The sequence below is a fragment of the Sus scrofa genome, chromosome 2, assembly GCF_054392235.1.
Source record: "Sus scrofa isolate SSC_HxYL_T2T_F1_AM1 chromosome 2, Sscrofa_HxYL_maternal_Yorkshire_Landrace_v2.0, whole genome shotgun sequence".
Classification (NCBI taxonomy): domain Eukaryota; kingdom Metazoa; phylum Chordata; class Mammalia; order Artiodactyla; family Suidae; genus Sus; species Sus scrofa.
Genome location: NC_139384.1, coordinates 13,786,996 through 13,814,804, shown reverse-complemented (window position 1 = coordinate 13,814,804; position 27,809 = coordinate 13,786,996). Strand labels below are relative to the sequence as shown.

Genomic DNA, 27,809 nt, shown 5'->3' with positions numbered 1-27,809 from the left:
CCAGCAGCTCTAGCTCCAATCTGACCTCCAGCCTGGGTTTCAAGGTCCCTTAGGGATCAAAGAAACCAACCCCCTTGAGAGAACGGGTAGATTTCTAAATAGTATCTGGTCCTCTCTTTCACTGGCCAGACATCTAAACTATATTTCCCGGTCTGCCCTGCAGTTAGCAGAGGCCATGACTTGAATCTTAGCCAGTGGACTGTGGGTCTCCCACAGGATCCCGGCCCTCTCTCCACTGGATGCTGCAGGGACGGCTGAGCCACAACGGGGAAGGAACCTGGGTTCCGAACGACTGTAAGGTGCCCCGTGTCCTCACCACTAACCCCCATGCGCCCCGGACAGAGCTAGGGATGGAAAATAAACCTCTGTGTGTTAAGCCACTGAGATGTGTGGGTCGTGTGAATTGGTGATCGGCCCATCATCACCCATACCCCTTCCTCAGAGTCACTGAGCACAGAGAGGGCAGTGGAAGTGCCAGGTTCGGCATCAGAGTCAGCTCCCCATGGGCCTGGGACAGAACCAGCGTTTCCCCAGGTACAGGCCTGGACGGGGACGTGGCGCCACGACCACACACCACCACCTGGGCAGCACCAATTCCCAAAAAACTTTATTGTTTCAAGTGGCAAAATGTTTTCGGTCTCTGTGGGGCACCTGGCAGGGTGGAGGGAGACCTGGGGTGCGGCTGGGCTCGGCCCGTTACAAAAATCAAAGGCTCTTATAAAAAATGCTATAAACTGGTATCAAAAGAAAACCCAAGGAGGCTGGGGGAGGAAGCAAAGAGGGAGGCGGGAAGAGGGCGAGGGAGGGCGGGAGGGACCAAGACCTTCGACCACTAGGGACGGGCTGGGAGGGGAGGTGTGGGGGAAGTTGGGAAGATGATACAAAGTGCATAACTGTGCCTCCCCAGACGCCCCTCAGAGGTGGAGGGGGCAGAGGCTGCAGCCTGGGGCATGGTGGGGCTCAGCCGTCTCCTCGCTGGGGACCCCACAGGGATGGGCACTGCCTGAGACTGCCAGATGGGAAGGACCTGCAACAGGAGGGAAGAGAAGAGGTGGGTGGAGATGTGGGGGCAGACAAGACCCTTGGGCTCTGCCCGCCCCTCCCACCCAGGGGAGCCAGTGTGAAGAAGGCCCTGCTCAGGGACCTTGAACTTGGTGAGTGCCCCCAGGCGGCCCAGACTGGAAGGGCGGGAGGACCACACACGGGCCAGCTACAGGGACATCCTTGAGCCCAGGAAGGAAGGTGGGAATGGATGCCCCCAAGTCAAGGGACCCACCAAGGCCCTGGAGCTCGGCCTCAGCTGTCTGCTACCAGCCTCACAGAGAAAGAGACGGAGAGCACAAGGCTGGAAGAGGGTCTGGGGCCTCCAGAGTTGTCCAGGGCGGGCCCTACTCGGCCCTGAACTTGCTCCCAGCCCCAGACAGGCCCAAGTCCACGTCCTTACCTCAGTGACTTCTCAGACCTTCTTCTTCTTCAACTTCAGGGCTTGCAGCCAGTTAGGCGATGATCCTTCTGACCTAGAAGGCAGAGGGCAAGGGTTAGAAGAGAGTCCTGGAGAGAGCAACACCCTTCTCACCGAAGAGGTGGCCTGGGACTTGGCTGCGGAGATCCGCACTCTGGCACTGACCGAACAGCGTTGATTTGGGGCATGTCAACCACCTCAAAACCTCAGTTTTCCTCTCCTGTAAAGCAGGGTTTGCCTCTCGAGGCCAACACAGTGAGGCCGGTGCACGCCTGGCACTCACGTCACCTACCCTGAGGATTTCTCTGGCTTGGGAGGTAACACGAGGGGCTTGCCCAGCCCCGGGACCTTGCAGGACTTGGAGCGATGGATCACGGACTCCTTCTGGCTCGACTTGCTCTCTGTCGGCTCCCCCTCATCAGCCGAGCGGTTCCGGGAGCGCAGCTTGGCCTGAGAGACGAGCCCAGGAGCAGACAGATGTCAGAGGCACAGACAGGAACACCCACAGAAGGCTGGGCTTCTCCCAAGGCCTTGCCATCCCCAGAACCAGGCTCAGACCCCTCCACGGTCCCTTTGCCCCATTGGGTGGGAAGTCGCTTAGAGATGCACTGAGCCATGCCTGGCACACGGCAGGCCCTCGAAAAGACACTGCTGATTTGAATGCAGACTAACGAGGCTGGACAAAGCCTGTCGTGACTCCCCCCACCCCCTGGGGCCTCTTCGGGTTCTGTTCCCTCTGCCTGGAACGCCTCCCCACCGCCCCAGTCCCAACAGCCAACTCCTCTGGGTGCCTTGACGCTGTGATTAAATGCTTACATGAGGCCTTCCCCCATCTAACCCCCCATCCCCACCATCCCACTGCCCTCAGCCCACCTCTTACCTATACCTCCCAGTGACACCTAAATTTCTCCCTTCACCAGAGCTAAAGACGGCTCACGTCCCCTGCCACCCCGTGAGGTTCTGGGACCTAAACACGCCTCATTCTTCCCTCCATCCCACTTAGCGCCCGGCACAGGGAGAGCAGAGTGAGTGGAGGCAGAAGAAAAAGGGGATCAGGATGGATGGAGAGAAGATGCGAGGTGGCTACTGGTCAGATGGCTGAATGTGTCTACCGCACGATCAGATGGTACCTTCAGGGCTGACGGGCTCAAGCCAGGGAAGAGGTTGACCTTCAGCCCCTTGGTCATCCGCGTCCGGCGGTTCTGTGGCTCCTCCACCACCTCCTCATCTGAAGATGGCACCCTCGAAGCCCGCGGCTCTGCAAGAGCCCAGAGAGGGGCTCAGCACGGACCTCCCCGCCCCACACCACCCCCAGATACGACAGGTGTCATCAAATGATACCTTGGCCCTACCTGTGGAGTCCTGGAAGAGCCTTGAGTCCGATTCTGCCGCCTCCGACAGACCCAGGGTCCCCCCGGGCCGGATGGCCGGGGCCCGGTGCCCACGCTTGCGCCCCAGGTTGGCACGGCTCCGATACATGGCACTGTCGAGGATCTCAGTGTCCTGCTCAAAACAATGACACCACCACTGCCATCGCCTTCCTGGTCCTGCCCCGTCCCACAGGAGCCCCTCACAGCTGCAGGCTATAGCTTCATGCTTTCCGCCTCCCGAGTGAGACCGCTCCAGGCCACGCAGACAGGGGAGGCCCCAGACATGAGGCTCAGACTCCACCCCCCATGACAGCCCACCCACAGCCCTGGGCTCCCCTCCACTGACCTCGATGAAGGAGAAATCCTGACTGGGGGAGCTGGCGGGCGGGCCCTGGGGGAGCCGCCTCGAGCCCTGCTCGCTCTGCCCGGCTCCGGCAGGGGCCCAGGTGCCATCCACCTCTTCTGTCCGGCTGGCTTCACCATCAGGCTGAGGCCTCCAGGAAGGCAGAGGGTCCCTGCCAGGCTCCAAAGACTCTCCCTGGTCAGCACCTGCTGTGGCCCCTTCCTCCTCCAACAGGTCCCTGGGGCCCGAGCCTGCCGACTCCCGACGGGCCGCTGCCTTGGAGCTGCTGGCAGCCAGCATTGCCTCCAGGAGGGCCTGGGAGCCGGAGGGCGAGGAGCGGGCTGGGCATCCACCAAGGCTGCAAAGGAGACAGACCAGAGGACAAGGTCACGGGGGGCTGCGTCTCCCTCCCTGAAGCCCCTTCACAGGGCACGTTCCCCACCTCTCCCTCTTTTTTCTTCTATTTCTTTTTGTCTTTTTTAGGGCGCATCTGTGGCATATGGAGGTTCCCAGGCTAGGGGTCAAACTGGAGCTGTACCTGCAGACCCACACCACAGCCACAGCAACTCAGGATCTGAGCCGCATCTTCGACCTACACCACAGCTCATGGCAAGCCAGATCCTTAACCCACTGAGTGGGGACAGGGATCGAACCTGCGTCCTCATGGATACTAGTCAGGTTCCTTACCTGCTGAGCCATGACAGGAACTCCTCTCCCTCTCCCTCTGTCCATGCTTTCCCCAGACTCCTTCAGGAAAAACTCCATCAGGAAAAACTCCCACAACACAGCACAGAGGGCATGACCTGGGTCAGCCCGGCAGGTTCAAATCCTAGGTCCACTGCTTACTGTGACTTGGATGAGCCCCTTCACCTGGAAAAGCCTTGGTGTCTTCTAACTTTACAGAATCACCGGGGGAATGACGTGAACAACTAAAGCACCTAGCACAGGAGTTCCCCTCATAGCTCAATGGGTTAAGGACCCAACGCTGTCTCTGTGAGGATGGGAGTTCCATCCCTGGCCTCAGTGGATTAAGGATCTGGTGTTACCACAAACTGCTGTATGGATGCTGCAGCTGCGGCTTGGATCCAGTGGTGCTGTGGCATAGGCCGGCAGCTGGGATTCGACCCCTAGTCTGGGAACTTCCATATGCTGCAGGTGCAGCCACAAAAAGAAAAAAAAAATAGGGAGTTCCCGTTGTGGCTGAGTGGTAACAAACCCATGTCCATGAGGACGAGGGTTCAATCCCTGGCCTTGCTCAGTGGTTAAGGATCCAGCCTTGCCATGAGCTGTGGGGTAGGTTGCAGATGCAGCTCGGACCCCGCACTGCAAAGGCTGTGGCATAGGCCGGCAGCTGCAGCTCCAATTCAACCCCTGGCCTGGGAACTTCCATATGCCGCAGCTGTGGCCCTAAAAAACAAAATACAAAAAAGAAAAAAAGAAGGCACCTAGCACAGTCCTAGCACTCTGTATGTGCACTATAAATATTACATTATTATTACTGCTGCCATCCCTGTTGTTGATGCTGTCAGTGTGTCCCTCCCAGGGGCACCTGACTGGGTGGTCACTCTCCTTGGGATGAGCTAGGTACTGGCCCATCTGCCCATCTGGCCTCTTCAGCCCCCACCCTCCACGTCATCCCTCCCTGTGCCCTAGGCTCACAGAACACCCGGCCCTCACAGACGGCTGTGTATGTGGACAAGCTGTTCTCTCCTGGAAAGCTCCCCACCCCCTTCCACTCGCTCTCCCTGCCGTTCAATTCCTCTTCTGAAGCCGGCCTGCTCCCCTCCCCCAGCCACACCCTCCTCAGCCCTGCAAGCCCTGGGCTCTGCCTGTACCAGCCCCTGCCATGGAATCCATGGTTCTAGGTCCCCACTGCCCGTCTGTGAGCAGCTCAAGGGCAAAGACGGGGTCCCCGTGGCCTCTGTGCCCCCAGCACTTGGCCCAGCCCCAGGCAGGAGGGAGACTAAGCAAATGTTTGCCGAGAAAACGAGAGGCTGGGTCACCTTGCACCTCAATGCCACGTCTGCGTCTTCTGCCCGCGGCTCCCTCAAAACATGACACAAACACACCATGCACACCACACTCTCGCTAGCTCTCGTACCTCACATGAGGAGCTTGCATGTTGTCCAGCGGACCCCCTGAAATACACAGACACACCTGCACACACGCACAGCACGTCTCCTGCAAGGAAGTGTGCATGGCTCATCTGACTCCCTGACACACGCCTGGTACGCACGCCCACCACGAGCACAGCAGAGCCACACACACACACACACACACACACACACACACACACACAGGCACCATGCACATGAGCGTGGGAAAGGAGAGCAGGGCAGTGCCAGGAAGCCAGGCCATGAGTTCCTGGGACTGGAGCGGGAGAGAGGCAGTTGAGTCAGTAAGAGGCCGGAAGTGGGGAGGGCTGGAGCAAGAGTGTGTCAGTCTGTCCTTCCACAAGCTGCTGACAGATGGAAATTAAAGCAGTGTGGGGAGGGAGGGAAGAGGCAGAGGCAGCAGCAGAAGAGCAGCAAGGCAGCAGAATCAGGAGCAGCAGCCTGGATGGGGGCCAAGGCCAGCTCACCCTGCTGCTTAAAATCAGGGAGGCCGGGCAGGGAAGGGGCGGCGGCACCCCACCCAGCCTGAGGAGGCCCTGCCCAAAGCTTCTCCCAAGGGCGAGGCTGAGAGGAAGCTGAGGGCAGGTCCAGAGAGCTAAGGGGGTGTGAAAGAGCAGACGGGGCGGATGGAAAGATCCACTTCCAGAGCGAGACCTGGCCTGGCCATGTGGCGGAGGGCAGTGGAGGAGCACAGCGGGCTCTAGGGGTGGCCATGGGGTCAGGGAGGGAAGCGCGGTGCAGACCTGCCTAACCACCACCCCCACCTCGCCCATCTCCCCATCCTGGAGAAGCTTCCTACCTCGAAGGTTCCAGAATACCTATCATCTGTGCCCCTCCCCCGTAGGGAAGCAGGTCAGGAACCTGTCCTGGGCACTGCCCCCTCCAGTACAGATACGACTGCACCCCAGGCCCATGACCTTGGCAAAGTGACTTATCCACTCTGAGCCTCAGTTTCTTCATCTGTAAAATGGGGAGAATACAAATACCTACACGGTGCCGGGTCTGCTGGCAGAAATGTGTGCCCTGCACACGGTTAGCCCCTGATGAATTTTTAGGATAATCATGGTCACCCTGAACACAGGCTCCCAGCCCAAAGACCTGTCTCATCGTACACCATGTCAACCACTCGCCCACCTGGACGTCGAGGATCCTGAGGGCTGGGACGCTATCCAACTCCACCCCGCCACTGCCACTCCAGGTATGAACATGGGTGGCATGGAGCAGAGCCAAAAAAAAAAAAATCAGTTTCCTGGTGTTCGAGGCTCCAAGACCCAAAATGAGAGCGGTCAGGACTGAAGCTGGAGTGATGTGTCCAAAGAGGGGAGCAGCTGACCTTGACCCAGAGAGATGGCCATAGGGCTGGGGCCCAAGGGAATGTGAAGGAAGCTACATTCACAAATTGTGGGGCCTTGAGAAAGTCACACTGCCTCTCTGGGCCTCAGTTTCCCCACCCACGGAATGAAGGAGCTGGCCTCAGCTGACATTTTGTGAAGACCCCCTCCTCCCAAATGGCTGGGATGCTTCTGCATTGAGGAGGCAGGTGCGGGGGGAGGTGCAGGGGCAAAAGATGACCAGGAGGCCAGGGAGAGGACAGTGTAGTGTAACAGCTCTCAGGGAGACCCATGAGTGCCACTCCCACCAAGACAAGGTGGTCCAGACATGGGGCAGGGGGCGGTGGGCGGGGGGAGCTCTCCCCCCACTCTCCCCAACGCCGCTCTTGTCCCTGTTCTGTAAGACACCAGTTTGGCCAATGACCACCGGCAGGGGAAGCTCTGTTCCACACAGGACAATGATGAAAATGTCCCCCAGGGCCTCACTGTTTTGTTTTGTTTCTGGCCTTGTCCACAGCACGTGGAAGTTCCCAGGCCAGGGATTGAACCTGTGCCACAGCAGCAGCTCAAGCCATCATAGTGGCAACATCAGATCCTTGACCCACTGCGGCCACAAGAGAACTCCTCCCAGGGCCTCACTTTCTGGATAGCTCACATCCATCCCACGTTTGCAAAACAGACACAAAAACCAGTGGGCAGCGTCTGGTCAGTGATGAGCACGTGCCAGGTAGGTTTCTACCACGCCCTGTGTATGAACTTCGAGCCCAACAGCCCCGTGGGTGCCAGGCGTCAGTTACTCCCAGTTACAGACTCAACAGAGGAAGCCTGAGCAGAGAAGGAACTTGCTGAAGGTCACAGAGGTGGTGGCAGAATCAGAACCCAAACCTGGCAGACAGGCCCAGAACCAACCGGCTCTGAGTCGTCCTCAAGGACTTCTCGTTACCAGAACCTCCAAATTTTCTTGTAAAGAGCAACTCTCCAGAGTGTAGAATTTCCCTAAGTCAGATGCTCAGAGAACCAGGCATTTGGATATCAGTCAAATAAGCTCCAGAGGCATCATGTTAGAGAAAGGCAAATAGGTTTCCTTACGCCTGTGCTTTCGGGGGCGAATATCCAAACTCCCCAGGTCTCCCAAATGCCTGCTGAGGATACAGTGTTTTCCAAACATATAACACAGCCAGGAAAACCCAAGTGTTTTAAAGGTGTGATGGAGACCAAGCTTCGGAGGGCTGAGCGTTGAAGACTCCCCGCCTCTCTGAGGATAACCTCCCCTCCCCAACCCAGTCCCCCAGCCAGCCTCTCCCTCCATCCTCAAGAAGAGGAGATGTGGGAGTTCCCATCGTGGCTCAGCAGCAACAAATTCAATGAGTATCCATGAGGACTTGGGTTCGACCCCTGGCCTCGCTCAGTGGGTTAAGACAAAAAAAAAAAAAAAAAAAAGTAAGGGGAGACATTCTTGCTTTCCCCTCTCGAGGGCCACCCCAATCTTCAGGGAAAGGTAAAGGCTGTGGGTCCCGCTGCTTGGTAGTCTAAAAGTCTTTTTTTTTTTTTTTTTTTTTAAGCTTTTTTGGGCCGAACCTGCAGCATATGGGGCTAGGGATCGAATCGGAGCTGCAGCTGCCGGCCTACAGCACAGCCACAGCAATGCCAGATCTGAGCCGCGTCTTCAACCTACATCACAGCTCACGGCAATGCTGAATCCTTAACCCCGTGACAGAGGCCACAGATAGAACCCTCATCCTCATGGATCCTGGTTGGGATCACTGAGGCACAAAGAGAACTCCTCCAAGAGCCTTGAAGGCACTTAAGGTACAAAAGTTAGAGAGGCGCTGCTGACTCTGTGACTTTAAGCAGGTCGCATCACTTCTCGACCTGCAAACTGGAGATGATACAATCCCCTCTCCTGCTTCACAGGGCCGGTGTGAAGATCAGGGGGATGAGGTGGGCAGCCAAGCGCCAGGGACCATGGAGCTCTGAGAGTGCCAGGAAGAGGAACCACGGGGAGCTCACACCCTCCCCCACTGGGAAGGTTAAAGCTCAGACTAGTTTGGCACATTGTGCAGGACCCCAGGAGCCTCTGGCCTCCTGGTCCCGTGCACTCACCTCCTTCCCAGAGGACTTCACCTCCACCCACACTCCTCCATCTCCCCGTCAGCAGCCTGAGCCCCCAAACGCTCCTGGGGGCACCATCCTGGCCTCAGACTCTGCCCACCTTCCCTGTCCCTCCTTCTTCTCAACCCCAGATGCCTCTTCGCCCTTCGTGGTCCCTCCTGCCCTCCTCCTGCTATCATCAGGTGCTTCCACCTATAACACAGCTCCCACCCAACACCCCTGGCCCCTGCCTTCTCCCTCTCAGGCCGGTACGAAGCTCCAGGGTTGAAAAATTTCAGGTCAAACTTGCTACTCCGTCAAGAGAATGAAACCCCATCTCAGTGGATGAAAATGTTCGCGAAATAGATGCAATGCCTTTTTAGCACCCTTACCAGGTGCGAAATCACCTCAGTTGCTTTTAGAACAGAAAAATCTCGGAGACAGACCGGGATTGGCTCATACAACTACTGGTTTGGGGTTTTTTTGGAAAAGCTCTTTTCCAACAACTCTGTGCATAGAGGCCAAGTCATGGGGCCAGGTGCCAGGTTTCAATGACCTTCGGGTTCTTAAATGGAGGCTCTTTAGGCAGGTAGCACCGAGGTCCTAACCGCTGCAAGAAATGAGCGCCACTGCCCGCTCCACCCTGACCTGGAGTGCTCAGACCAGAAGATGAGCAGGGTTCCTTCCCTGGCCTATGAAAGCATCATCTGCTCTGCTTCCAGAGAACCTGAGGCTTTAGGACAGAGAGGCCCAGGGAACAGCCCCCAGAAACTGTCTAAAGACAAGACATGGGCCACTTCCTTCAACACACTCACAACACAAAGTCACCAAGGAAGCCTAAAGCATGAGTTGCAAAAGTCACACCTCAAACATCCCATTGATCACTTTTTTTTTTTGTCTTTTGTCCTTTTAGGGCCACACCCTTGGCATATGGAGGTGCCCAGGCTAGGGGTCCAATCGGAGCTGTAGCCACTGGCCTATGCCAGAGACACAGCAACGTGGGATCCGAGCTACATCTGCAACCTACAGATGTAGGATCCTCAACCCACTGAGCAACATCATGGTTCCTAGTTGGATTCGTTAACCACTAAGCCATGACGGGAACTCCCTTTGATCACTCTGAAAAGGAACTCACCTATGGATCATAGTTCAATCCTCTAAAAAAAAAGGAGTTCCCATTGTGGCTCAGTGGGTTAAGAACCCAACTAGTATCCACGAGGATGCTGGTTCAATCTCTGGCCTTGCTCAGTGGCTTAAGGATCTGGCATTGCTGCAAGCTGCACTGTAGGTCACAGATGTGGCTGGGATCCTGCATAGGTGTGGCTGTGGCTGAAGCTGATTGGATCACTAGCCCGGGAACTTCCACATGGTGTGGGTGCAGCCCTAAAAAAAAAAAAAAAGAAAGAAAAGAAAGATGCAAGTAAAAAATCACCTCAGTTTTCCAAACCACTTCCAGCCCTTGGGAGAAAGCAGTTTCTATCCCCCTTAGAAGGGGTGCAGTTTGGGGACAGCCGGCACACCTCCCCTCCCACCGCGGGATGGCACCCCCTTACCTGGCTCGAAAGCCGGGGGATTCCCCTACATCCATTTCGTGGTCTTCAGGGCAGGTCTCCACGGCAGGCAAGGTGTGGTCTTGGCGCTGGGTCTCTGGCCCACTTGTCTCACCAACTCCCAGCTCCCTGGCCCCTGAGGGCTCTCTGGCATCCAGGCCAGGGGAGGAGACGCCAGTGTTCCTCAGGCCTGGTTCTGGGGACTGGCTGACCTCCCCCACCCCATGCTCTCTGGCTTCGCTAGGTGCACCCGGGCTCTCGGCATCCTGGAGCTCCGCGTCCTGAGTCCAGTCCATCTGCCCCACTCCGCATCCACGCGGCCCCTGAGAACCCTCAGACTCGAAGTCACGGGGCACCTCCAAACTCCTCAGGCCCAGACTGTCGCCCCAGTGCCCCTGGCCCGCCCCGAGTTCCCTGTCTCTCAGCCCCAAGTCAGGTGTCCAGTCGGCCTGACCCACCCCACGGTCCCTGGATTTCAGGAACTCTCCCGCCTCCACACCTGACCAGTCGGTCTGCCCCACGCCACTCTCTCTAGCGTGGCCGTGGCCTCCTACCTCCCCTGCAGCAGCCAGATCTCTGCCCCTCACCCCGACCTCCAAAGTCCAGTCCTTCTCCCCAAGTCCAGTTCCCCTGGGCTCCTCAGACCCTCCTGTCTCCAGACGGCCAGCCGGCTCCACATCTTTCAAGCCCAGGTTGTCTGCCCAGCCCATCTGTCCCACGGCATCCTGCCTGCCTTCACTCGAGCCCCCAGAACCCACACAGCTGGACACGTCCAAGTTCCTAAGGCCCAGCTGGTCACTCCAGTCCATGGTCCCAGCCAAGGTCTCCGTAGGAGGAACAAAGGGGCCGCCTCCCATCTCGCAGGAAGGGCTCAGGCCAGCACCGCTCGCTCTGTCGTTGCCAATGATGCCAAACTGAAGGCTCCTCTCGGCAGCCTCCATAGAGAAGTCGCTGCTCCAGTCTGGCGGCCTCGGGCTGAAGGCCACCTCTGGCTGGGGGACAACACCGAGGCTGAAGTCGCTGGCCCAGCCTCGCTGCCCCGCTCCCCTGTCTTCCTGGTGAGCATCGCCGGGGCTCAGGTCCCCTGCCTGCTGCCTTCCCCGCAGCCCTCCAACCTCCTGGCTGGCACCACCACCTTGCCAGCTGCTCCGGTCTCTCTGTCCCAGGGCCCCATCCTGCGACTGGGGGCTGCTGGGGCCGAACAAGCCCCCAGTCTCGGTCTTTTCAGGCCAGCCTGCATCTCTGCTGGCCTCACCCGGGCTGTCTCTGCCTCTCAGAAGCTTCTTCTCAAACTCCTCGTCCTGCTGTTGGGCTTCCTCAGGGCTGAAGCCAGCACTCAGGACTCTCGTTCCGCAGCTTCTGTCCTGGGAGCCAAGGGCCTCGGGGCTGCCCCTGCCACCGTAGCTCCCCATCCAAGCGCTCTTTCCGAAATCCTGATCCAGCTGCTCTGCACGGTGGCCACTGTAGACGCTCAGGGAAGAATCGCTCTTCCCAAACTCCTGGTCCTGCTGGTCTGCGTCCTGGCTGCTGTACCCACCAAGCTGGTCCTTCTTCCCCGGTTTCTGGCTCTGCTCATCTTCATCCCGGCGGGTGTAAGCACCCAGACAATCCCTCTTCCCAAATTCCCAGTCCTGAAGGCCCATGTCTCGGCTGCTGCAAGTACCCAGAGAATCTCTCTTCCTGAATTCCTGGTCCTGGAGTGCCACATCCCGGCTGCAGTAGGAGCCCTGGGAATCCCTCTTTCTGAACTCCCAGGCCTGGACGTCCACCTCCTGGCCCTGCGGAGCGCCTGGCTGGGCTGGCTTTCCAATCTCCCAGTCCTGGCCCATGAGCCCTCCTGGGGCAGATGCTCCACTCCCATCTGGGTGGCTGACCTGCATCTCCTCCTGGCCGATGCCACATCTGCTGGCCCACTCCCTAGAGCTCCCCTCCCCCACTCCCTGCCCACACTGGCTGGTCCAGTCCCTCTCTCTGAGGCCCAGGTCCCCTCTAGGGCTTGTACTCCCAAGGCTATAGTCCTGAGAAGTGTCTTGGGACCAGCCGGAAGGACTAAACTGGCTGGGATGTGGGTCTGCTGCAATCCCAAATTCACTCTGCAGATCCTTCTGGGCCCATCCAAGGAGTCCCTGGGAATCAGGAAAAAAAGAGAGAGAGAGAGACAAAAAAAATGATGCTTAGAGTCAATCAAGGTGGGAATCAATCCAAAATGAAAATCAGCACTGCCTAGTGCTCAAGAGCTCCACCTTGGCTCCAGAAAGTCTGGGTTTGGATCCCAGCTGTGTGACCCTGGACAAATCACTTAACCACTCTGGGCCTCAGCGTCCTCATCCTTAAATGGGGCCAGTTCCTACAGCATGGGGTGGTATATGAGGATGTACCATAAAAAAGAAAACCATTTAAGCCAAGTACTCAGCATAGCACCTGGCATGCCACGGCCACTCAATTGATGACCCCGTGGTCATGTTTACAGCCCTTGGGCAACACTTGGCTAACCACCAGGAGAAAGGCTGCCTGGCGGAGTGGGCTTCACAGGGGAGTGGGGGTATACTTTAAGCTAGAAGAGATCAAGACCCAAAGCCCCTCCATCACTTCTTTCCAAGGCAAAATTCCACCCCCACCCCCAACCCTTCTGGCCCCGGGTGAGTTCCCAGCCCCTTCCTCCCTAGGAAAGCACCTTCCTGCCTAGGCCTCCCCAGGAGGCAGAAAGCACAGCCTCCTCCGGCACAGGGGAAAGACCCAGCCAGGGCTCCATGCACCCCACCCCACACTCCCTGACTCACTCCTGTGGGCGGGGGAGCCCTGGGCTCAGGGCTACGGAGCCGGCCAGCCTCATCCCGCAGCGCCGCGTTGGCCAGCAGCCTCTCCAAGACAGACATGCTGGACTCCCTGTCCCCATGCCGGGCCATGGTCCCTGCCTCCTGCCCCCTGCCCGCCTCGGGCTACTGGGTGCGGCGGGTGCCTGGACAGGGCTGGGCCGCTCCCCTCGCCCGGACCTGTCCGACGGCTCTGGCTCTGGCTCCACTCGCCCTGGCCCTGCTCCCTTCAGAGCAGCTGCAGTTCAGGCAGCCCCGCCCAGAAGCCAGTTGAGTCACCCACATCCCGGGACAGACACACCTACTGCAGGAGCCAGCCTGGTCTTAACTCCTTCCTGCTCCTCCTCCCCACCTCCCCCGCCTCCCCCCACCAGGCCCCCTGGCTCCTCCTTCCTTCCAGCCCCACCCCTACCCGCTCAGGCTGGATTTGAAAAATACCGTTTCAAAAGCCACCTGGACCCCAGCCCTGCGATTCCCAGGCAGCCTGGTAGAAGAAAGGGCGCTGGCCCTGGAACTGGAGCTCTGTGCCTGGCCCAGCCACCAACCTGCTGGATAACCTTGCACAAGCCTCTGCCTCTTCTGGGCCTCAGCGGCGTGTTTACAGAGGCAAGTCTGAGCTCAACAGTAACTACTTTCATAAAAGCCGAGACTCGCCAGTACTCATGATGAGCCAGGCGCTGTTCTTAGTACTTTACAGGTACTACAGCTTGTTTAGTTCTCGCCATTACCAGAAGGTAGAGCTCCCCATTTTACAGATGCAAAAACCGAGGCACAGGTGGAAGACCCATGGTCAAGGTCACACGTGGACAAAGTGCTGAGCCAGGAGACGGAGGCAGGCGGTCTGGTTCCAGGGCCCACGATCTAACTGGTAGCTACGCTGGTGCCCTTCAAAACACCACTCGGAATAATGGACTGAACACTCAGTATGTGCCAAGCACTGCACCCAGCACTTTCTATATCTATCTTCCCCACAATACAAGCCTAAGAGGAACATGTCAGCATGAAAGGCCTCAGAAGCGCAGAGGCTCGGGTATCTTCCCAAAACCCCTCAGCGGGGTGGATCTGACTTCTGATATGCACTCGACTAAACTCTAAGCACCATGCCGTACCCTCTGCTCCACCAGCCAACAGTACAGCTCTGAGGGTCCTGTCCATAGGCGCCTTGCTCACGGCTGGATCCCAAGCTCTTGACACATGAAATCCATGTTGAAAGAAGGACGCTCTCCCATGCCCTGGCTTCCATCCCGAGCCCCGTCCCCACTCCTCACCTCAGAGCAGGCACCTGGGGTCTGTGCATCCTTCCGCTCGGATCCGGCTCCCCGCCTTGCACCTCCTGCACTGGGTGGTGGTGAAGCCAGGAGGTCATCCAGCCAGCGGGAGCTGCTCTCAGGGCCTGCAGGCTCAGGGGACGCCCTACAGGGGTCTTGAACCTCTGTCCTGGGTTGGGTGGTCTCAGCCCGGGCCAGGGTCATGGCCCCCTCCTTGGCAGGCAGCGCCTGCCCAGGGTCAGGGGTGTCGACAAAGAGGACACAGGGCTGGTCAGGGGGTGCCGGATGCTGCTGCCCCAGGATTGGCTCCAGGATGGGTAGGGCAGCCTCCCTGGTGGCCAGAGGGAGTGGGGATTCCCGTCCAGCCAGGAGCTCGGGTTCCTCGTACCTCTCCTCTGCCTGCAGCAACGCTGGTCCAGGTGGGTCCCCTGCTATTGACAGGGGCTCAAGGGGACCACTTGGGGACTGGGGATGGCTCTCCTCATCGCCCTTTTGAGTTGAAGAGGTGCCCAGATCATCTACCTGCACCCAAGAACCAGGCCTTCCTGGCCCCTCTGGAGCTGCTTGTGCCCCTGGCCCCTCTGGAGCTGCTTGTGCCCCTGGCTCCTCTGGAGCTGCTGGCACCCCTGGCCCCTCTGGAGCTGCTGGCGCCCCTGGCCCCTCTGGAGCTGCTGGTGCCCCTGGCCCCTCTGGAGCTGCTAGAGCCCCTGGACCTTGCAGGCACAATCCCTCCTCCCTGCTGGACCCACCCCAGTGGCCAGCCTCCACAGCATCCACAGCTGCAGCTGCAGATGCAGCCGCAGCCTCAGCGGCCTCAGAGGCTTCAGTGATGGGGGAAGGGGGCGGGGAGTCCAGCCGCCACACCCCCAGACCTGAGGGTCGTGTTGGGAAGGTCCACTCAAAGGACTGTGACAAGCTCCAGTTGGACTCGGTCCCACTCCCAAAGGGACGGTCCAGGGCCGACTGGCTCCCCTGGGTCTGGGGCAGGGCAGCCAGCGAGCCCCCCAGCTTCTCCTGGTCTTGGCCAGGGGGCCGGAGCACACCTTCGGAAAATCGGCGATGAGCCAGGGTGACTGGACGGACAGCCGCATCACCAGTGGCCGCCACTTCCCCAGATGGAAACGTCCGAGGGAGGTTCAGCAACTCTCCACCCTCTGTCAGGGGCTGGGGCGAGGCGGCTGGGGGCTGCTCTGAGCTGTGGTGCCCCAAGACCTCCGGAAGGAGAGGGCTGCCAGGTCTGGGGGCCTCTGGGGGTTCCACAACAGGGAGCCCCAGACTAGGTAGGTGGCAGGAGCCCTCACCAGGCGGGGCCATGGTTGGGGATGCTGGAGTCTTGGGGAGGCAGGGAGAAGCCCCGGGAACCCCAGGGCTCTGGGGTTCTGGAAGCGGTGACTGGTGAGAACTCTTATCAGGTGAGTAAAGGTGGGGAGACGTGAGGGCTGGGCCTGAGGCTTCCGGGCCGAAGGCTGGGGCGGCAGAGTCTCCATTCTCCAAGGTGGGGCCTGGACTTAAGGGGACCAGAGGCTTGGAAACCTGCGAGAGAAAGGTGAAAAGCCATCACTCACTGCTCAGCGGCCAATCCCAAGGGCCCAGGTTGTGGCTGCCTCATCCTCTCGCTCCACAGGAGAAACCAGGGCTCCGAGGCACAGCCCCTCAGGACAGCAGCAAGAGGCTCCCAAATGACCTTGACTTAGGGTGTCTGGGATTCTTAGGGTTCACAGACCCCCTCCTTCTGGCCCCTTCTCCACAAAATGCACATCGTCTTGTTCCCTGAGCATCACTCACGGCACTCCAGGTGGTTCAAACCCTCCCACTCACACACCCCAAAGCTCTTCCAAGGACCTCCCAAAGGCCCATGGTTCATGGATCAAGAACCCTGGCTTTATAAAGGGAAAAGGCAAACTGGGAACCTGGCCGTCCGTGTGTGCAGAGGTTTGGCCTCAGAGTGGGGCTCCAGGCCAGCTCCCAGGAACAGCTATGGGGGAGGCATGGAGCTTTCCACCCTGCTCTGGGCATCCACAGGTCCCAGCTCCACCCAAGGAGGTAGGCAGCCTTGGCATGCAGGCAAAAGGCTCCGGGGGACCTGAAGCACCTGGCCTGAAGCCACCCTCTCTTTTAAGCCATATGCCCTCCTGTCATGCTAAGCCCCAGCTTCCCCATCTGCACCCTGAAGCTGGTGGCCACAGCGTTAGGTAAGGTTTGAATAAGATTCATGCACACGGCCTCTCGGGATTAGACTCAGAGGAAGAATGGATGCTGTGGGGCACTGGGGCCACCAGCACCAGGCATTCTACCCCTCCCCTCGGCCTGTCCCCAGGCAGTGAAGTGAGTCTTGCTTTATCTGACCTCTGCCCCCTGCCCCAGGTCACGCTGGTCCTGTTCTCTCTCCAGTGGGGCCGTTTCTCCCACACCGTCACTGCTGGGTCTGTGCACAGGGAGCCATCCTGCCTCCTTCTCGAGGCCAACTTCCATCCCCTCCACCTTCCAACAAATCTCTGGGTTGGTTTATTTATTTATTTATTTTAGAGCCACACCCATGGCATATGGATGTTCCCAGGCTAGGGGTCGAATCCGAACTGCAGCTAAGGCCTACACCACAGCCACAGCCATACCAGATCTGAGCCGAATCTGTGACCCACACAGCAGCTCACAGCAATACTGGATCCTTAACCCACTGAGCAAGGTCAGAGTGAAACCACATCCTCCTGGATACTAGTCGGGTGCTTAACCCAGCAATTTAGAGAACTCCTAAATCTCTGGTTTTAAAGCTCATGCCCACAGCAGAAATTAACACATCTTTGCAAATCAGCTACACCTCCGTAAAGCTTGTGCCCTTAAACTCCACCATCCAGAATCCCTCCTGTCTGAGCCCCGTAGAGACCCCTCCTTCCTTCAAAAGCAAAGCTCCTGGATCACTGCAACCCTCCCCACCGCCACCCCTTGTAATGGGCAGCGATTCCAACAGCCACAGTCGCCCTGTCCGGCACCCTAGCTCTGCTTCTTGACCTGTTTCCCCCATTACTTTGCGATCCAGCTCTCCCAGAGTCATACCCCTGACTGCTGCCCCTCCACAGTCTCATCCTCTTTTTTTTTTGTCTTTTTAGGCCCACACGCACGGCATATGCTAGGCTAGGGGTCCAATCGGAGCCGTAGCTGCTGGCCTGCACCACAGCTCACGGCAACGCTGGATCCTTAACCCACTGAGCAAGGCCGGGGATCAAACATACGTCCTCATGGAAACTAGTCAGGTTCATTAACCACTGAGCCGAGACCGGAACTCCCAAGAGCCTCATTCAAAATGAGTGTCGCTCGCCCACTCCCACCTCCATCTGTCCAGCTCCCTCTGTCCATCTCCTCACTGCCCTTACTCCTTCAGCCCCTCTGAGAAGCACAACCACTAACCCTCCTTCCTTCCCCCCAGCCCCTAACCCCCTCCTGCCCTCCCTTCTCTCTTTACCGCCACCCAAGTCCCTTTTTTACACGGCTCACTGAACTCCCTCCCTCACCCGACTGTTCAATCTGTTTACACACAGCTCCTCACAGCCTCAAAGCTGCACCCGGGCAGGCGGCCTGGACATGGCTGCAGAAAAGCATGCAACCGGGAGGGCTGGGTCCCACTTCAGCTGTGCCACCCCTGCCCTTAGGCGGGCCCGAGAGCCAGAGCGGCCCAGCCAACCCGCCGCCCCTTCCACGCGCCCCCCAGCCTCCCAGGCAACGCTTTCCCATCTGGTCTCCTCGAGCTTCCACACCTCCTCCCGGCCTCTCTCAGCCCACAGCCTTGTGGTCCTTCCCTGAGCAACGTCAGCAGAGGACACCCGCACCCCTCACCCACAGCCCTGCGCCTGCACGGGAGCCCAGGCGCTCTGCTCCCTGCCAGAACCAGCCTTGCTCACAGCTAAGGCCAACCCTCCCCTCTCTGTCCTGCATCACTGATTTTTTTCCTTCTGTCCTGGATCATTTCCATCAGCAAACTGCTCTCCTTTTTTCAGTCTTAAAAAAAAAAACAACAACACCCCGTGCTGTTGACCCCACCCTTCTCCCTTTTTCTTAGACACGTGCTCTCCGTTCGGTGTCTGTCACCTCTCGCCCATTCTCTGTGGAACCCCCTCCATACAGGCTTCTTTCCTCACCTTGCCACCCCACGGCTCAAGGTCACCCAGGACCTCCTGCAGCTAAAGCCCATTCTCAGGGCTCACCTGCCATGCCTCACGGGCAGTGTTTGACCACTGGTCCTGGAAGCTACTCATTCTTTGGCCTCCAGCGCCCCATGCTGGCCGCTCCTTCCTGCTTCTTCCAGGTTCCTCTGTGAGGCCTCCGTCCTATGCCACACCCACTCCCTTGGTGAGTGCAGGGGTCTTTATCACCCTCTGTACACTGACAGGTCCCTGGCACTCCAGATGCAAAGAGGCCACTGCCCACTTGACATTTCCTGGACATCTATGAGGCATACCCAAGTCAACAAATCCAGAAGCAAGCTCCTCCGATTTCCCCCATCCTGCTTCACCATAAAGTCCCCTTCTCAGTAAAGGGTACACTTCCAGTCGCTCAGGCCAGAAGCCCTGGCATCATCCTTAATTCTGCACACACTCTCTCCTCCTACCAATCTACTTGCAAATCCACCCACCTCACCTTCAGATTCTAGCCAGAGTCCACGCCTGCTCACCCCCTCTACCCCCAGCTACCTCCAGGGTCCACGCCACCATCATCTCTCACTTAAGTTATCCCAAAGCCCTGCCTGGTCCCTGCTGCTGCTGCTGCCCTCAACTCCCAGCAACCAAGAGGGAAAGGGGACCTTTTACAACCAGGCCAGCAGAGGTCACTCCTCTCCTCCAATCCCTCAAAGGCTTTGCCCCTCATGTAAGCCAAGGTCCTCCCAGTGGCAGGAACCTTGTGCCATTGGCCTATCACCTCTGGGAACTGGTCCTCGCTACAGCCCAACTCCTTCTCTCTCACTGCAATGCAGACATCCCGGCTCCTGTGCCAAGAAGGTACCAAGTCCTTTGTACTTGCTGTTCCCTCTGCCAAGAACACTGTTCCCCAAATACCCACACAGTTCACTCCCTCACCCTCTCTACAGTAAGACCTTTCACAACCACCCTCACTCCGCGCCCCCAGAGCCTGTCTGACACACCGCACGCTATGGATCTGCTGGTTCACAGGGACGGCTGTGTGGGTACCTGGCTCCCCGCGTTAGAAGGTCAGCTCACTGCCTAGAGAGCAAGGGCAGTGGGTGTTTTGTTCTCTGCTGTTTCCCCAGCCCCCGGGTCACAGGAGAGGCTCAGAAAATACTTCTGGATGGACAAATGAACAGAGCCAGGTCGTGGAGTTCCATTTGTGGCACAGTGGTTAACGAATCCAACTAGGAACCATGAGGTCGTGGGTTCGATCCCTGGCCTCGATCAGTGGGTTAACAAGCTGGCGTTGTCGTGAGCTGTGGTGTGGGTCACAGACACGGCTCAGATCTGGCACTGCTATGGCTCTGGCATAGGCGATTGGACCCCTAGCCTGGGAACCTCCATATGCCGTGGGAGCGGCCCTAGAAAAAACAAAAAACAAACAAAAAAAAATAGAGCCAGGTCGCCCCCATAGGGCAGACAGGACAGCCTCTGACTAGCAAAGGGCACCCTTTGTATTATTTACCCAGGAAAGCAAGGCGGCCATCCTCTGCCTCCACTGTGGGGGCCGGGGGTGCAGGCAGTAACAGGAAACCCCAAAGAAAGGACTCCTCCTCTCTTCTGAACCCTGAGAAGGTGGTCCAGGCGGTCAGACCCTTCAGATCCTGCCTCAGCTCCTGAGTAGTTACTTAACCTTTGTAAGCCCTGGTGTCACCTTTCCTGTGGGACCAACAGGCCTACTCGCTAGAGTTAGCACAGAGATTAAGTCAGTCAGCATTCCTGGGATGCGCCCAGCACACAGTAGGCAGTCAATGACAGTTGTCATGGAAACGATAAGCAGCTTCGGGGCCTGAGCCACACTTAGCCACCGTGGCCTGGGAGTTGAGAAATCTGCGTCCTGGGACCAGCCCTTGGGCAAGTCACCTCCTCCTCGCCTCTGTTTCCCCATCTGAACAGTGAAGTGGCACAGATGATCTCAGATGACCCTTCCAACTCTAAAATTCCATGATTCTGACTCAAAATAGGAGGATAACTCACGTCAGTAGGTGGCTCAGAGCTGGCTGGCGCAGCCAGGTCCCCGTTGAAGGCCAGGTCTGACGGGGAGTTCCTGCGAGGGAGAAAGAGGGGAAATGGAGGCAAAGAATGGAGAAGTCCCATCTGTCCCCCCTCCATCGGCCACAGGCATTTACTACTGTGCCCTGCTGAGAACCACGGGGGACAGAGACGCTGTGCACTTTCCGCAGAGAAAGTGCCCCGGAGACAGGGCCTGTTCCCCATCTGCCCATCAAGGGTTAACTTCCCCCAGCAACTTGGGGAAAAGCATCCAGCTTGCCCAGACCCCTCCATGCCACCCCCCCCAAGACAACTCCTCCTTCCTTTAGCCTGTAAGGGGTTAATGTTCTCCTGCAGCCAGGGCGAGTGCTGCAGCTGGTCCTGCTGCCCTGCCAATACTTCTTGAGGAATTGCAGAGGGGAGGGAGAGGGGGGAAGAGGGAAGAGTGATTTTCCAAGTTGAAGCTGCTCCTCTTAAGCTGGGCTTGGAGCAAGGGAGAGGGGACAAGGAAGGGCGGAACCCTGCCCGGACAGGGTGTGACCTCCTGGGAGCCCAGGCCTGGGACAAAGACTTGATAGGACACCCTGCCCTCCAGTAACTTTCAGGTGAGAGAAGGGAAGGGCTGGTGGCCAGGGCTGAGCAGCCCAGGGTAGGGCAGGGGTCTGAGCCAGCAGCTCAACACAGGCCACAGCAGCCCTGCCCTCACAGCAGCAAGAGTGGGAGGGGGCCCGTGGGCCCAGGGGAGCCACCAAGGGCCCAGGGGCCAATTGGGCCTCAAGCTGGCTCTCGCTGCCTGAGGATGGCTGCTGTGTAGCTGGGCCTCTTCCCCCAAGGCTCAGCCTTCTTCGTATCTGCAACAGTCTCCAACCTAGCTGTACCTTCTGTGCAGGGATGTAGCTGGCCCGACATCAAGGTGTGTTCATGACTCATCTCTCCCATCAGACTCTCCCACACAGCCAGACAGTGCCCTCCTCAAACTAACACATGCAGGCACGCACGCACGCATGCATGCACACACGGGCGCACGCACACATCCCAGCAGGTCAGCGCACACACTGGAATCAAACAGATCTGAATCCAAACCCCAGCTCTGTCTTTCACTTGCTAAGGGACCATGGGGGTCACTCTTGAGCCTCAGTTTCCTCCTCTCTCAAAGGGGTCTCATGATGGAAAATAATATTTTAAAAAGAAAGTAAAAAAATAATCGTAAATGGGAATTCCTGTTGTCGCTCAGAAGGGTTAAGAACCCGACTAGAATCCACGAGGATAAGGGTTCGATCCCTGGCCTTGCTCAGTGCATTAAAAGATCTGGTGCTGCCACGAGCTGCGGTGTAGGTTGTAGACATGGCTCAGATCCCGAGTTGCAGTGGCTGTGGTGTAGGCTGGCAGCTGCAGCTCTGATTCAACCCCTAGTCTGGGAACTTCCATACGTCACAGATGCAGCAGCCCTTAAAAGAAAAAAAAAATACAAATCTTTAATGATATACAAATTAATTAAATAAAATAGGTCTAACATCCCCTTCACGAAACAGCCTAGCTGTGTACTGAGTGAGGTCAAGCTTGGCTCTCGACATAAAAAAATTAAAAATAAACTTCCATACTGTACATTTGAACTCTGCTACAAACATACACCAACCCGGTAAAGAAAACTATCATTGTAAAAAGATACAGTAATCATTACACTGCTGGAGAAATGTCCGCCCGCACTCACTGCACAACTAACCTAAGAGGGAGGATCCCCTTCCCAGGTGGGGCCGGCACTCACTTCTCCCTCCAGCCTCCCACCCCTCACCTTTCCTCGGGGGTCTTGCTGGGCTCTCCAGGGCACTCTGCGGGAGGCTTTGCTGGCCCCTCCTGGGACTGTTCCCTAGAGAGGGTCCTGCCATCCGCCTCCCTGGGACTTGGGGCCACACCATACGTCCTGGAGCCGTATCTTGAGCTGCCGTCTTGGTTAAAGGTGAGGCGGGAACCCCAGAGGCGGTCGGGGCTGGCCGGGACCTCCTTCCTCGGCTGTTCCATCTTGGCCAGGATCTCCTCCACGGTGGTGGCCGCAAAGCGCTCTGAGGCTGGACGGAAGGGGGCAGGCGCCTTGCGCACACCTGCCGGGGCCGCACATCGAGCCGGTGGCGTCAAGGGGGGCATCTCTTCTTTAGCAGAATCCTCTTTCCCGGGCTCCCGGGTGGCCTCCCCTCCGGTAGAGGCCTCAGCCGTAGGTCTGGGTGCAAAGGGAAGGGGACGCTTGCTGCCACCATAGGGCTGGGGGCCCGCCAGCATGTTCATCTTCCGGGCAGAAGGCAGCTCAGCCAGAGGACCCCGGGGGGGCCGAGGCCCAACAGGCACCAGCAGGCTGGGCTTGGCGGGCAGGGCTGGCTTGGCGGGCAGGGCCCGGGGTTTGGGCTTGACAGGGGGTTTGGCTCGAGGGTCACCTACCGAAAGGAAAGGGTTGGTTGGGAGGATATCAGAAGAACAGGCAGCAGAACTTCGTATCCCACCCTACACACTCGGTGTGTGCGCATCTTTCTAAGTACAAGTCAAATGTCACCTCTTCCACGAGGCCCTCCGTGATTTTCCATACACACCCCAGAAACATCTTCTCCCATCTCCTAATTCCCAACATGTTTAGTCCATCCCCCTTATAAACTGAAACTCTTTAAGCCTGGCACCTATTTCTCCCTGTACCCACTTCACACGTGGTAAACACTCTTATCAAATGAATGAATAAATGAGCAAATGAGCTAATAAATGAACACCTGCCCGTCCATATCAAGGAGCCAGCCCACCACCTGGGCAGTCTTGTCCTTTCCTTTCACATGACTACCAGCCATAAGAAACTTTCTCTCCCAGCTCGGCTTCCCTACTCTGCCTCCAGGCTGTGCCCTCCCCCAGTGCACACCCAGGCCACCTTCCCACTGTCATCCGGTGTGCAATCAGGAATGCAAACTTACTATTGACCTAAGCCAAACAGAAGTAAATCTGCTACAGAGAAAAAAAAAAAAAATCCAGGAGCAGAAACCTACCTTCTATATAAGGCATTCCAATGCCAAAGAAAAGACCTTGAATTACTCATGGCCACGGCCCTTCTAATAGAATCCTTTATCACCCACTCATTCGGCTCAGCGCAAGAAAGGCGTCTAGACAGGGAGCCAGGAGGCTTGGGTTCACACCCATCGGTGCATGGCATTTTCCCTCCAGGCCTCAGTTTCCTCCTCTGTCAAACGCCGGAAGGGCCCACCTCACCGTGACAGTTGGTACGCTCTCATCTGCTGGAGAGCTATGATCTCAAACAGTTCTGAAGGGTCTCAACAGGAGCTGAGAACCTTTCAAACTCATCCCACACATCCTCAGTCCTCCTTCTGCCTTCACGCCCACCCTAACAGAGTCATCAGCTGCCCAAGACAGAGTAGGGGGCCAAGCCTCAGCCACTCCCACCTTGGCCACTCCCACCCGCCTCCCAGCCACCCCGCTCCACCCTGCACCCATAGGTACCTGGCTCAGAGCCAGCAGATCCCAGCTCCTCCTCCGTCTCCCGGGGCGGTGGGGAAGCCATGGCTGTGCCTTCCCTGAGAGCAGACACTTTCATCACATGCAGCAGACCTGCATGGGAATCGGGAAGGGGTGTGAGCTGGGGTGGCTGAAGACCCAGGAAGAGAGAGAGAGAGAGAGAGAGTAAAAGGGCTGGGCGTTGGCAGTAGGCTCAGCGAGGGAAGTCTGGCAGAGGAAAAGTGTGGGACAGGAAGAGGGAACTCAGGAGGGGGTTGGAGGAGGTCAAGGAAGGCCCCTGGCAGCCACATCCCCCACTCTTCCCAGACCACTCTCCAGCTCCTGCCTCCTAACCCTAAAGTCCTGGAGCTTCAGGGAGCCACCCACTGCTCCCTCCTCCGGCCAGCTCTCTAAGGCACCGCACTCACCACTCCCAAGGCCCCCCTTGGGTCCGGTGGCCCCCCTCGAGGTATCTACGCAGGGGCCGAGCAAGAGGTCCACAAAGTCTGAAGTGTCTCCGTGAATCACCTCATGGGAGACGGGAAAAAACCCGCTCCTCCCCAACCTGGGGCTCCGCCCCACTGCCTGCCAGCCTGCCTGCCTCCCCCTTCCTGCTCCCCCTCCTTCTCTCCCTCCCTCCTGCAGCTGGGAGTGGTTCCGTCTCCCCCTTCTCTCCCCCTCCTCCTTCCATATCCTTGCCCCACTCCCGCCTCCCTCAGAGCTGTCTCATCCAAACACGGAAAAATAAGGAATCAAAAGTAAACATCTGGAATACATTTTTTTCTTTAATTTCTCAATCGCTTTGGCTTCAGCTTGGAATTTGATGAGGTAAAGTCAGGGCCTAGTCCTGTTGCCATAGCAATGGCCTCCCACTGGATTTCCAAGGCCTCGCCAAGAGGAAGGAGGAGCCGGCCCGGGCCTGGGCCGGGGCTGGGAGAATGGGACAGGGCTTGAGAACATCCGGGGGGCGGGGTGGCTTGGGGGAGAACTCCCTGGGGTTCCTCCTCCTAGGACAGCCACAGTGGGAAGAGCCACAGCCTATGAAAAGGTGATCTGTGGGCATCACTCACCAGCCTAGGCTTGACCTGAGGGGTCTGCAGGGAGGCTGAAGGAGAAATTGTAAACCAAGCGACACAGCCCTATGTTAGGAGCCAAATGGGTGCCCCTCCTGAGACGCCGGTAACAGGAGCTTCGGATCTGCTAGACCAGGATTCAAATGCTGGGTGGATCTACCGCTTTCCAGCTCTGTGACCTTAAGCATGTTGTTACCGCTTTAAGCCTCAGTTTCCCCATGTGAACGATGCAGTTGCTGAGACTATTAAGAAGCTTTATATGAGAGGATGCACGTAACTGCTGAGCACAATGCCTAACTCACACGTAAATGCCCAGTAAATGTTGGCCACTATTGGTGTGATTCCACTCAGTGTCACCAATGAGCCAACAGCCTTGGTAACCACCTCCTCTTCCCAGCATTCCAGACCATACCTTCTCTCCCACAGGCCCCAGTCATATCACCTGTTCTTCAGACACTCCACCACCTTCTCAGTTCCTGTCCTGGTTCCTGAAGCACCAACCCCCCCCCAAGGCACACACCCCCCGCCGCGTGCCCCCTGGCAGTGGGAACCGCCTTCCCCAAAGTCACCCCACTCCAGCTGGTATGGAAGAGAGCACCAAATCCCAAGAAGGGACCTCAAGTGCCCAAGCTTTGCAAAACCCACCTGCCTCTCACTTCTGACCCTGCCTCAGCTTGTTTTGAAAATGGGAGGGGACAGGGAAGGGGTAGAGAGAAACCCATGGGGGTCAATCCCCCAGAGCAGGATGCTCCCTGTGGGTGGGTGGGTAACCCTGCAGAGCCTGTCCAAGTGGGCACGGAGGAGAGGCACATAACAGAAAAAATAAAATAAAATAAAACACGAGACTGTTTCCTTGTCCTTGAACATGTTACCAGGGACATGGTGTGGGTGGTGAGAAATGGAGACAAATTGGTCCAAAACCAAGACACCCTTTCAGCTGGGGTCCTAATGGGCACCTCAGCGGTGTGACCCGCGGCAGCAAGGAAGCAGGGTTAGCCTTCCCCAAAGGAAGAGGGGGTCGCGGCAGCCCAGAGGCCCCAGCCCGGAAACCCAGGTGACCAAGGCCAGAGCCAAGGGCTGTAAACTCACAGCAGCTCTGAGCACTCCCCACCTTCAGCAGTCAGGAGGAGACTAGCTGACCCCCGGGAGCACAGGCCTCCAGAAGGGCAGTGGGGGAGGCCAGGCAGCTCGAGCCCCGGGGCAGAGGCCCAGAGAAGCATCGCCGAAGGCGGGTCACCCCTATGGACCCTGGGATCTCCAGCGGATCTGGGGCCAGAGAGGTCGGCAGGGACAGCCTGTGAACTGCTGGAAGAGGGAGGGCCAACGGGAAGACGGAACAGCCCGGGGCGAGGGGCCGTTTGGAGGGGCCCAGTGGGGAGCTCTGGACACAGAGGGGCCGGCAGCAGCCGGAGAGGAGGAGGAACAGGGTGGAGGAGGAGGCGGTGGCGGCAGAAGCGGAGGACCTGTGCGCGGGATGTGAAGCAGCCGGCGAACAGACTGGCGACGCGGACTGGGTGGGGGCGGACTGGGGTGGCTGGGGGCGTGCCGAGGGAGCCGGGGGAGGGGGCTAGCCAGGCCCCGGGAAAAGAGAGGGCGGGGGTCCCTCAAGTAGCTCCGCCCGCCCCCGGCTCCGCCTCAAGCCCTCGCCCCCTCCCCCCTTTCTTCTGGCTCGGCCAGCACGAGCGCCAGACCGTGCACCCTCTGCCCCCGCGCACACGCTCCAGCTCCCCTGTGTCCCCCGCCTCCCACGCGCCCCCCGGCCCCTGCAAACTTTCCTAGTGATCCCCCTTTCCATCTCAACCGAGGTCCCGACTGGAAAGCGCCCACTCCTTCCATGCCTTTCCCCGCCGCCACCTCTCCCGAACCCCGCCCCCTCCTTCACCCTCCTGCCCGCCCCCGCGCACTCACGCGCTCCCCCGGGATCCGGCTCCGCTCGGCTCCGGCTCGGTGCCCCGATGCCAGTCTCAGCCGCCGCTACCGCCGCTGCTGCCGCCGTCACCGCGGGACCAAGCCAGTGCGAGCCTTGGCGGGGCCCCGCCCCTAGCTCCACCCACGCCCACGCCCCCAAGGCGCCTCATGAATATCCATGAGCCGGTGAAAACTAGGAGTGGATAGAGCCCGCAGAACTCGCCAGATCGTATGCAAATAGGCGCAGCCCAGGTACTCAATTATTCATGAACCTTGCAAATGAGGGGCCCGCCCCAGGCTCAGACCCCGGCGAAACTGACGCAATTCAACAGCTAAAGAGCGCTTGGGCAAAATGGCAACCGAGACGACTGCCTAGAGAGGAGACTGCTTTAGGACTGCCCAATCCTCAGGCCCAGCCTCCTTGTACTGATTGCAGCACCATAGAGTCACGGTTAGAAAGAAGGTAACCGTTGGCGGACTGGAAAGGCTTCCTGTGGCAAAACACCTGAGAGCCTCCGCAACGTGGCCACTCCACGTGTATAATTCCAGGTTTAGAACCACGGGGATGACTGGAAGCTGTTTTCCTTGCTCATTTTCATTTACCTCCTGTCATGCCCCATTCCCAGATATAAATTCCTAACTTAAAAATGCGGCATACCCCTTTCCTCCAGTAAGAAAAGCCGCACACATACTCCATTCTTTCCCACACACCCTCAGACTACACCCCAACCACTCCCACGACACACACATACACACACACACACACACACACACACACACACACACACACACTCATCCTCCCCAATTCTCCAGGCTCAGGTTTCCATTCCCACGTCTGC

At 58.1% G+C, this 27,809-nt stretch overlaps 1 protein-coding gene across 3 annotated transcripts; it reads right to left on the bottom strand.

Annotated features, from left to right (window-relative positions):
* Nucleotides 1-589: 589 nt before the first annotated feature.
* Nucleotides 590-27,098, bottom strand: CNOT12 (CCR4-NOT transcription complex subunit 12). Of its 3 annotated transcripts, none has more exons than XM_085011114.1 (12): nt 26,971-27,098; nt 23,996-24,103; nt 22,302-22,935; nt 20,495-20,564; nt 14,343-15,875; nt 10,265-12,387; nt 3,179-3,533; nt 2,815-2,965; nt 2,593-2,720; nt 1,755-1,912; nt 1,445-1,517; nt 590-1,027 (listed from the first exon to the last, which is right to left on the bottom strand). In XM_085011114.1, exons 2-11 carry the CDS (start codon nt 24,087-24,089, stop codon nt 1,457-1,459), a joined length of 5,307 nt encoding a protein of 1,768 aa, XP_084867240.1. In that variant the 5' UTR covers nt 24,090-24,103; nt 26,971-27,098; the 3' UTR covers nt 590-1,027; nt 1,445-1,456. The 3 variants fall into 3 exon arrangements, with proteins under 3 accessions (XP_084867240.1, XP_084867239.1, XP_084867241.1); XM_085011113.1 differs by lacking the exon at nt 26,971-27,098 and adding an exon at nt 24,418-24,602; XM_085011115.1 differs by lacking the exons at nt 14,343-15,875; nt 20,495-20,564; nt 22,302-22,935; nt 23,996-24,103; nt 26,971-27,098 and adding an exon at nt 13,042-13,289.
* Between the last annotated feature and the right edge of the window lie 711 nt (nt 27,099-27,809).